This window comes from Hydra vulgaris, chromosome 02 (genome assembly GCF_038396675.1).
Source record: "Hydra vulgaris chromosome 02, alternate assembly HydraT2T_AEP".
Lineage (NCBI taxonomy): Eukaryota > Metazoa > Cnidaria > Hydrozoa > Anthoathecata > Hydridae > Hydra > Hydra vulgaris.
In genome coordinates, this window is record NC_088921.1 from 7,054,483 (window position 1) to 7,066,552 (window position 12,070).

The window sequence follows — 12,070 nt, forward strand, 5'->3', positions numbered from 1 at the left end:
TCAGAAGACATAAAATAGTTTTTGTTTTTTAAAACAAAGCAGCTATAACTACACAAATTTATTTCATCTGTTTTCAGCTAAACAATATCTATTACAACAAAAAATGTTTTGGCTTTTTAATTAGAAAAAAGTTATAAAAAGAACTAAAATGATTATTATTTGTTTTAATATCAATGTGCATTGAAATTAATTTTAAAGAAAAACTGTTTTTATAAAAAAAGTTATATATAAAAGTTATATATAAAAGTCTATATAAAAAAAGTTCTTATATTTTATTGTTTTTTTAAAAAAGTATATATATATAATTTTTTAACATCTTCGCTTCCAACGAGGCTGCTAGCAACTACTATTAGAGTTAGATGTTACTAAAAGAGAAAAGATAAAGTTTATAGAGCAAGATCACGATTGACAGACAACTTAAAAGCTTGCAAGTTATATTAATAAGGAAAGCAAGTTAAAGGAAGCAAATTCCAAAGAACTGATGTTCAAGGAAAAAAAACTAGACAAATAAGAGTTTTTCGAACACTTAGGAACAATCACAGTAAAAGGATGAGACTTGGCTCTTTAGAGCAGTGCCCATTATAGTATTTGTAGAAAAGAGAAAGAGAAGCAATATAACAACGATGTGATTGTGGTTGGAGGTTGGTTGTTAAAGTAGTCCAACTATGTTAACAATGTGTTTTTGCACCTTGTCCAACAGAGAAAGGACATCTTTGGATGATCCGCCCCAGATATGGCAATAGTATTCCAAAAAAGGATGGATTTGAGATTTATAGAGATAAATAATAGAATCTGTAGTAAGAAAGTGTGGAGCACAATAAATTGAAGCAACCTTAGCAGTTTTTTTTTTTTTAAACATCTTCGCTTCCAACAAGGCTGCAAGCAGCCACTAATTAAAGTTGGAAGTTACTGAAAGAAAGAAGATAAAGATTGTAGAGCAAGATAACGATTGACGGATGACTTAAAGGATTGCAAATTATATAAATCAGGAAAGCAAGATGAATAAGTGAATTCCGAAGAATTGATGTTCGAAAAAGAAAACTAGACGAATAAGAGTTTTTGGAGCACGCAGGAACAGTCACATAAAAAGGATGAGACTTAATTGAATGACGAGTAACACGAGAATGAATTATAGTAGATGGCACAAGAGATGCTAGCTCCTTAGAGCAGTGCCCATTATAGTATTTGTAGAAAAGTGAAAGAGAAGCAACATTACGACGATGTGATAATGGTTGGAGGTAGGCTGCAACAGCAGGTCCAACTATGTTTACAATGCGTTTTTGCACCTTGTCTAAAAGAGAAAGGGCATCATTAGAAGAACCGCCCCAGATATGGCAACAGTATTCCATACAAGGCCGGATTTGAGATTTATAGAGATAGAGAATAGAATCCGAAGTAAGAAAGTGACGAGCTCGATAAACAGATGCAACCTTAGTAGATGCTAATTTTGCAACTGATTTGATATATGGTTTCCAAGAAAGTTTGGAAGTAAGAGTTAATCCTAGAAGATGAAGAGTAGATGACTCATCGAGTACATCACCATTCATAAAAATAGGAAGATCTAAGTTATTACGATAACGATTGGCTGAAAAAAATTGAGTTTTATATGAATTAAAGTTCACCAGCCACTGTGAGCCCCATGCTGTAGCAGAAGTGAGATCCTTTTCAAGCTCAAATGCCCCTCCAAGCAATCAGAGATTGTTGGCTTCTTATCACGACAAGAACAAATGGTAGTATCATCAGCAAACAATGCTACCTTAGGTGTGAGAATATCTGGAAGATTGTTAATGTAAATTAAAAAGAGTATAGGGCCAAGGATAGTACCTTGAGGAACCCCTGAATTTACAGAATAAGAAGAAGAGTTCTGTCCATCGAGGACAACTTTTATACTACGATTGGAAAGGAAGGATTCAATAATCTTAAAGATGTTGCTAGATACACCATAAGAAGAAAGCTAATGGAGAAGACCAGCATGTCAAACTCTATCAAAAGCTTTTGAAATGTCAAGAGTGATGGCCTTAACCTCTCCACCTTTATCTAATGCAGGAAAAAACCTATCAGTTATTACTGTTAGCAAATCAGCTGTAGAATGAGAAGATCAAAATCCATATTGATGGTCAGAAAGTAAGTTATTAGATTCAAGATGGGAAATTAAGTGGTTGTTAATTAAAGATTCAAAAACCTTGCTTATGATAGGAAGAAGACTTATGGGACAGTAGTTAGACGAATCAGATCGTTCTCCAGATTTTTGAAGATAGGAATAACAGATGCTGCTTTCCAGCAGGCTGGAAAACAAGACTCAGATAAGCACTTGTTGAATAGTTTTGAGAGTATAGACGACAGCTCTGGAGAACACTTCTGCAAGACAATAACAGGTATGTTGTCCAGGCCACACGCTGTAGAAGAGTCTAGGCAGGAAATCACTTTAGATACAGAAGCTGGAGTGATATGAATGTCAAGCAATGGATCAACCTGTTTGTTGGCAATATCAGATAGAACGCAACTAGTGGAATCAAGAAATGATAATGATGAAAAGTTTTTAGCAAACAAATTAGCTTTGTCTTTGGGTGAGGTGACAAAGTCTGAACTATACAAGAGAGGTGGAATTAAAGATTTGCCCTTATTATTGATATTATTAAAGATTCTCCAGAAGTCACGGAAGCCTAATTTTTGAGATGAAATACGAGATTTCATGACCTCAGCATAGCAGGTTTTGGCATTAGACAAAACCTTTTTACAATTGTTTCTAGCAGTATTAAACAGACATCTGTTTTCTGGAGAATTGTTTTCCTGATAAATATGGAAGTAACGGTTTCGATTAGCAATTGCAGCAGCACAGTGCGAGGAAAACCATGGAGGAGAGCAAGGCTTGACCTGGAATCGCCGAGAGGTAACAAAAGATTCGATGCCAGCCTGAATCCACAAAGTTATGTAAGAAGCAGATTTGTCGACAGGAAGAAAAAAGATTTCTACCCACGGGCCATCACGAAGAAAATTACGGAAAGAATCCCAATCAGCTTTACTGTAGTTGGAATAGGTTCGATAATAGGGGGATTCAGGTGATAAAGAAGAATGAGATATTAGTTTTAGAGAGATCAAACTGTGATCAGAAGCACCTAAGGGTGAATGTGGAGAAACTGAGCACTGACTAGGATCAGAAACAAGACATAAGTCAAGTAGAGAAGGTAAATGATTCGTGATGTCAGGAAAGCGAGTTGGAAAATTGACTAATTGAGCTAGGGATTGAGGAAGGCAAAAGTTGTGGGCTTTAATGTCTGCAGAATCACTGGCACTAGAGCCAAGCCATTCAGAGTGGTGAGCCATAAAGTCACCAACAACAACTATATCAGCTGATGGATAAAGAGAGAGGACTTGGTCAATATGATCAGAAATAACATCAAAAAGAGTGCAGTCTTTAGATGAAGGAGAGCGATATAGAACAAAGAGAAAGGCAATAGAGTGAGGTGGTGCTAAACAAAAGCACATGAAAGAATAGTCTGTGGATTCAAACCTAGTTTCACGACAAATGGGTGAATTCTTACGAATGTAAATGCCCAGGCCAAGCATGTGACTAATGGAGTCTTTACGAAATAAAGGAAGATAACCTACAACACTAAGATCACAAGATGAGACTGCTGAACTCAAATTAGTCTCACAAAGAGCAAGTAGGTCTGGCGAACTTTGCAAGAGATAAGACTCAACAGAAGTAAAGTTACTTTGAAGACCACAAATATTAGTAAATGATAGGGTAAGAAAACTTGGTGATGATGATGGTTTTTTGTGTTTTATAGTTTTTGGTACGTTATTCATTTTTAAATTAGATTGAAGAACTTGACTCAAAGTTTATATAAACCATATATCAAATCCATTGCAAAATTAGCAGTTGCTAATTTTGCAATGGATTTGATATATGGTTTTTAAGAAAGATCTGAAGTAAGAGTTATTCCTAACAGATGAAAGGTAAATGATTTATAGATTACATTACCACTCATAAATATAGAAAGATCTAAATTATTATATATATTTATATAGTGGCTAAGATATTCCCCTTCCCCTTTTACATAAAGGTATTATTTGTTTCACATTCTAATCTTTTGCCTTTTACTCAAGATCAAAAGATTAGGGATCTATCTTAACAACTTTACAATCAGCTCTTAGTATCATCACTTCCATGTCTACCTAACTGGGCGGCTCTGTAAGTCACCTGTATGCAATCACTGTGTTGCAGAAACAATATTTATTAATTTTTTTGTGATTGGTGAGCTATGACTGCCTCTAATTTACACCACAACATCAAAACATACATAAGGCTCACTTGCTGGATGTGGTTATGACACTTAAAACATTACAACCACACTGAACACAAATGTACATATTTATTCAGTTGCTCTATAATCCACATCGGATCAGCGCTTGTATATTATGTGCTGAAATCTAAAATCTCATTTGGCAAAATGAAGTGACCTAAGAGTGAAGTAATGTGACTTAATGTAATCTAATGTAATGGTAACTAATGTGTTCAACAGAAAGTCCATTTTATAGGCAAACATCTTTAAGAGTCTTTTGTACTAAGAAATTTCTTAAAGTTTTTTGTTTCTACTCACTTCTTATCTGTTAATATGGTTAATTCTTTTGCCTTCTGTTAATATGTTAATTCTGTTGCCTTTTATTACTATGGTTAACTCTTTTGGTATTATGGTTATTTCTATTGCCTTCTGTTACTATATTTAATTCTATTGTCTTCTGAAGAATTTCAGTGACTTTTCAAGTGGCTTTTGATGGTTGCTATAGTTTACCTACTCAAAAAGAAAAATAGTAATATTAATATTATAAAAAACAAGTACAATCACTATATATATGTTATATCACTAATGTTATAATAACAAGTTTTTTCAAGAACTTTAGTTAATTTATTCTATAATTAACAAGTTAAGTTAAGATGTAGAATACACAATTTTTTAAATAGAAAACTGTTATTAGAAGCCACATTTATAACATAAAACGCTTTACAAACATTTAGTTCTAGTTTGATAAAATAGTTCCCTTTAAGTGAGAAACTACTAACTTGCTTGGTTTATTATTAAAAACACCATGCAACCAATGTTTTTCAATTATTTGTTAACCTAAAAGTTGTCTAATAAATTATTATTAAAATTGAAAACTGAATCATTAAATTTCTTTAAACAAAATTTGCAATCTGACAGAATTTAAAATGTAAAAATATTTTTTATTGTTTTAACTTTAGTTGCCACTATTATAATTATTGTTAATATATTTAAAAATTTATATTATTTATAAAAATATATGTAATATATTAATATATATGAAGCGTCCAAGTGAAAAACCAGTGATGTCACATATTAACAAGTTTTGAGTTAATATTCCCACCATGTCCACATCTTTTAAGAAGATGAATATTAAAAAAAAAAGTTAGATCATATCTACATTTCCATTTGTAAAAAGGGGTCACAAGGGGTAAAACATATTTGTCCAAATTGTTCAAGAGTTAAATCGGAGATGTTCACTCTGTATAGGAGCGCTTTTTACTACTATTTGCATAACACCCAATCAAATTTTATTTTGCAAAAGAAAAAACACTTGTTATTGTAAAAATGGAGGATAAATGTCAAATTCCAGATACTACAGAAATTCCCAAAAAAAGAAAAATACTTGGTCGAAAGTGGAAACTAGACAGATATGAACAATTATCTTCGCATACAATGGGCTTTCTGTGTAATTGCAAGCATTATATGTGTTTTCAGAATACGACAGTAGAAGAGAGGGAGTTTTTACTTTTGTACTTTAACAATTTGCAAAATAAAGATCATTAAGACAACTTTCTTGCTTCAATGATTGAGGTTTTAATGAACAAATGTGTTTTAACAAAGTTTCTCTCTCAAAAATAACAACAGCAAAAATAGATGTTATAAGAGCTTAAAAGTTAATAGTTTGTCTTAGTTAAATTAATAAAACATTATAAAGCTTGTATATTTGATTATTTTTTAAGGAGTTTTCCTAAAAAGCACCAATGAAAACATACAGATTGACCTCTAGCCTTTTCAGACCATATTGTAAATAGTATTATTGATCATATCAAGTCTTTTAAAGGTCAAAAAAGTCATTATGCATTACATGACACTAAAAAGCTTTATTTACCAAATGATCTGGTAACTTATCAAATATGTAGAATATGTACAAGGAGTGCTTCCCACTGAATAAAGTTTGTCAAGAAAGCTACAGACATTTTAATAATGTGTGATTATTTCAGAATATTATTAGATATTATCTAATTTTCTACTTTTTTTTCTTACCAGGAAAATATTTGTAGAAAAGTTTAACATTAGCTTTGGTTATCCTTATAAAGATACATGCTTCACATGTGACAAGCTCAATATTATACTTAAAAACCAAAGCACCTCTGTAAAACAATTCATCAAGAGTCGTCAAGAAAAAGAGCTTCACTTGCGGAAAGCAGAGATGTTTTATGCCAGAAAGAAAGAAACACGTTGAAATGCAAAAACTGCAATGCAAAAATGCAAAATGAAAATACCGGCCAAGCAGCTCTTGCATTTGACTTTGCTAAAAATATATATTGTCCTAATGTTTCTACAAACGATATTTATTATTGTAGACAGCTTTCTATGTACACATTTAATATACAATGCTTAGGATCAAGCAGTGCTTACTTGTTTTGTTATGATGAAACTTACAATAAATCTTCAAACTTTACTTTTTTTACATATTCTATAATACATATTTTATATACAAAAATATGAATAAAAAAAAATGAATTGAATTAGGTAAATTTTATTCAAAATTAATAAAGATTTTTAATCAGGATAAGCAGATAGTAAAACAACAACAACAACAAAAGAACAAATTAATATATACAAAAAATTGTATATATTGTTTATATATATATATAACTTCAGCGTGAAGTGAGGGGTGTGTGGGATGTGACACACTCTTTCCCCCACCCCTCATTAAATGCATATTGACGCCATTAGTAGGCAAGTCATACATAAATCTTTTTTTATATACAGTCAGCAACACCTTGACTGTTTTTCCTTTTTTAACAATACTTACATTGTTATATACAAAAAAATTGTATTTTATACATAATTTATACAAAATAACAAAATAATATACTGAACAAAATTTATTTACAAAAAATATTCAATAAAAACTAAAATTAGGTTAACAAAGTACAAATTGTCATTAAATGTTTTCTAATCCTTTCTTAGCATCTTCTATATGAGGCAACTTTCATATAGAAGATGCTCTGAAATGAAACAAGGGATTTGTTCTTGTCCTTATTTCAGATCCATACTCTATGCTCCCCATAGGATGTTAGCCCTCTATTTCCTTTGATAGCATAAAAATACTTCATACAATAAATCTAACATGAAAATAGTAATGAAATAATTTTAAATTGCTTAAAATGACAAAGTATGAAATAATTTTGAAATTTAAAAAAATAAAAGTAATGAAATATTTTTGAAATATTTAAAATGAAAAAAATAATGAAATAATTTTAATGTTAAAAATGAAAAAATAATAAAATTATTTTTTCATTATAAACATATTAAAAACATATTTAATTCTCTTTGTTCTTTATCGTTCTCCTTCTTCCCAAGACCAAAAACTTTTAGATGTAATTTCTGATCAAATTGACCTGATCCTATCTTGTGTTTAGTTTAAAGGGTAAACAGATTCTAACTGTTAACCAGCCTCACACCCCTTCTTCATTTATTAGGCTGGCGCAGATGTATTTATAATACATTATTTCTAGTTTAATGTTGAATGCTAGATCTTTTTGAATCGATGTATGGGTTTTGCTTGTGTCTCTGTTTTTATGACTACTTTATGGCAACTCAATCTATTATCTCCTAATGAAGGTACAGCTCTAAACTCAGTTTTATGGTTCTAAAACCAGCTGGTAGTCAGGTTTCCTGAACTGTGTAAGAAAGGGTTTGAGGCTGGTCAATAGAATTATTTTACTTATTCCTGAAGTTTTCGCCTAGGATTGCCTATTTTACAAGGCTGTAGCTGTTAACATCTGCACAACTAACAACATGCAGTTAACATCTGCCCAATATATTTAACTTTATCTAGACACTCTCTATAGCCTTTACTTAACCAAGAGCCTCAAGGCAGGGGATTTTTAATTGGATACAGTTAGCATCTGCTCAAGATAAGTTATTTTATCAAGACACCATCTCTAACCTTTACTTAATCAAGAGCCTTAAGACAACAAACTCCAACATAAAAATGCCCTATTTTTATGTTGGAGTTTGTTTCTCCTGAATTAAGTTTCAGTTTTGTTTGTTTTAAAAGTACAATAGAAAATGATGATTTTATTTATTTCAGTGTTGTTATTGTGACTTTTATTACATTAAAATATTTAATTATTTTATAATTTTAATTATTCAAATTTTTTTTAAATATTTAATTATATTGCGGTAAAAAAATACTATAAATCAATGTCATTATTTTTTTCATGTTCTTTTAAATAAGTATACACCAATTTTTTTATATATTGTTTAGAAATTTCAAATTCACCAGTAAGCTCTACAAAATTTTCTGCTAAGAAAGGTAATTCATATGTTTTATTTAACATTAACAATCAGTACTTTTTAGAGTTTTAAATGACTACACTCTTTTTTCTAATAAGGGGTGCCAAACCTTGATCTCGCATATACAAAAAAAAATCCTTAAACAGGCCCTGATTTAATAAAATAAAACACAGCTATTAACTAATTAAAAATAATCACCATCCTAGGTAATTTTAAGTTTAATCATGTAATATTTCAATATAATTAGATCAGTCCGTCATTGGACATAGCATAAAATAAAGTTTTAAATAGCGGTAATTCAAACAGGTAACTCTTCTCAATTAGACTTATATAATAATTTTAAGTTTCATAGTATTATCTCTCAGCGTTCGAAAATTGTAAAGTTTAAAGTTTAAAATTTTATATAAATAAATATTTAATTAAATTGTGGTAAAAAAATAGTATAAATTAATGACATTATTTTTTTCATGTTCTTTTTAATAAATATATGCAAATTTTTTTACATATTGTTTAGAAACATCGAATTCACCAGTAAACTCTACAAAGTTTTCTGCTAAGAAAGGTAATTCATATGTTTTATTTAACATTAACAATCAGTAATAAGTATGCTTTGTTTGCCTTAAAATTATGTTATAAATGGCGATGGATATTTCAGATGATTTAGAGACAGATATTTAAGTGGTTATTGATAATATGATTTTTATTACATTGTAAAAGAATACTGTACATTAAATTTAGCATCGTGTTAGCTCAGATTTCTTTGATAATGTTACAATTATTAGTTTTGTTTACTTTGTCAGTTGCACATGTAAACGATCATTGATTATCAATGCTTATTATCGTTGCTTGCTTCAAAACTTCTAAAAAATCTCTTAAGAATTACTTGATTGAACAACACAAATTTTTTATATTCATTTATCAAGTGATGCCTTATTTTGGTTTTACTTATAAGCATGATATTTAAAAAAAAAAAATTAGTTGTTTTAATCTTTTTAAAATCTGTTTAAAAGTAAAAAATTACGACCAAGACCTCACTGTGTCATTGGAAGTATTATGCTCAATTTGTCTAACCATGCAGAGGCCTTGTTTGAGTTTCTTTAGTTTGTGTTTAGAAACTATAGCTTTTAGAGAAAATTGTATCAAAAATAAAAAATATATTTTGTTTTATAATGCATAATAGCTTTAGCTATAACAATTTCTCCTATTTGTTTTCAACCTAAAAAGATGTTTTTAAATTCAAGTGAAGAGATAAATTTGTAACAAAAATTTGTTAAAACAATAAAATCATTATAGTCTATATTCTGTCATTAATGTATATTGAAATTAATTTTGTTCTACAGAAAAAAAATACAGTTCTCATATATATATATATATATATATATATATATATATATATATATATATATATATATATATATATATATATATATATATATATATATATATATATATATATATATATATTTATATATATATAAATATATATATATATATATATATATAGGAAAATAAAAAAAACTATTGATGGGTTACTCTTTTTATTTACTGGTGATTAATTACTTTTTGGACAATAGGAGTAGCATCTGACAACCTGGTATAATGTGTCAAATCCACCTTTAATCACAGACACAGAAAAATCCAGTCAACTTTATGTTGAGATTTCTCTAAAACCATAAATGCTTTTCGTTTCTCCCAAGGTCTTTGCAAATGACGGATGCATTTTTATAACAGTGAAAGAGAAAAGTGAAGATAAAGAATATAGAAAAAACAAAACTATTTACAAAAATATTATTTATTTTATAAGCACAAATAGTTCATCAACATTCATATAAATCAACTTGAAACAAACAGGTGCACAAAAAATCATTCACAAAGGAAAAATATATAAATTTATAATATATAAATATAAAAAAATAAATATATAAAAAAAACTTCAAATTAAAAAAAAAAAAGAAAACAGAAGAGAAAAAGTAAATTGAAAAAAAAAAAAAGAAAGAACACTTCATAAATTTAATTGAAAAAAAATAAGAAAATAGAAGAATGAAAAGTGAAATGAGGAAATAAAAAGAAAGAAAAGATAAGAAGAATCAAAAAAGAAAGACAATTGGTAGAGTTACAAGATTGGTTTGTTTTTTTTATAATTTTTATTTTTTCTTTACGATCTGATTTGGAATCATGATTACAATAATTCATTAGTTATCATTTTTCAGTCATTACATTATTATTTGTTTTCTTGTAATATATTATTTATTTATAGTTATTTATTTATAGTTAATTATATATATTTTTAGACCTTTTTTGATATCTATTTATTTTATTTATTACAAATATTTTAATAATTATTTTAATATTAATATAATATTAAGTAGTTGATACTGTATGTACATATAGTACAAAATAACTGATAATCAAAGAGCAATCTAATGTGGTCTTTGTAACTCATGAGTTCATGCAATATGTAACCATATTGATGCACACTCTTATAATCTTCTTTTGAATGAATCATCAGATTTTTATTGCCATAGCTGTTTATCTAAGATGGCCTTTAGCTCAATTTCCAACTTGGAGCTCAAGTCAACATTGTTCAAAAATCTAGATAAATTTCTCAGTTCTGTTAATTGCAAATACTATGACATTATTGATCTCAATAAAACTTTGCTTCTTAATTCAGAACTATATATTCATCTTAACATTGCTTCTCTACCATTCCACATTGACTAACTATATAGTCTTATCAGCACTTTTAATAATTTTCCCTTAGCGATAGGTATTACAGAATCTACTTTATATATAAACAATACAAATATAACTGATATATACATAAACAGGTTTAATATTGATCATTGTCCTATTTATTTAGGTTAAAAAAAAGTACACTTTTACACTTACACTCAAATTTAAACTTTGTAGTTCGCATTGAACTTATGATTTACTATTCTAAATATTTAGAGTCATTTTTTGTTGAAATTGCAAAATCTTGCAAATCAAATATAATAATACATTTATTGTTATCCCTCAATGAATCAATATGAATTAACTTCTATCCACTTAACTCCTCTACTTGAAAAGTTAAGTAATGAAAAAAAAAAATCTTTCTAATGGGTGATTTTAATATGGATTCATTAAGTGGGTGATTTTAATATGGATCCATTAAGTCACAATGAATCTAACCTTGTTTCTACATATCTTGATTCTTTAACATCTTAATCACTAAGTCCTTCTGTAATTTTACCATCACACATAACAGCTACATCAATTAGATTGATAACATATTCACGAACTTTCAATTAACTGATCAATTCTTAGGTAACCTTATGATTTCAATTTCAGACAACATGACACAATTTTTTTGCATTCCTGGCAAACCCAACCACTCCAAAAAAGTAAAAACTTACAGACAATGCTTCAAAAAATTTAATAAAAGTATGTTTATTGAAGAAATTTCTGATATCAACTCTCCATTAAAAAAGATGATGATGTTAATAAATCCATGA

At 28.8% G+C, this 12,070-nt stretch overlaps 1 protein-coding gene across 2 annotated transcripts in view; it reads left to right on the forward strand.

The window, feature by feature from the left end:
• The window catches only part of LOC136076686 (uncharacterized), a 59,425-nt gene that overhangs the window by 21,811 nt on the left and 25,544 nt on the right, over window positions 1-12,070 (forward strand). The window contains exons 4-5 of one of the 2 annotated variants that reach the window (XM_065790017.1): window positions 8,548-8,595; window positions 9,091-9,138. In XM_065790017.1, coding sequence (XP_065646089.1) covers window positions 8,548-8,595; window positions 9,091-9,138 — 96 coding nt within the window. The remainder of the gene's footprint in view (window positions 1-8,547; window positions 8,596-9,090; window positions 9,139-12,070) is intronic. The other variant, XM_065790018.1, reaches the window with a different exon arrangement.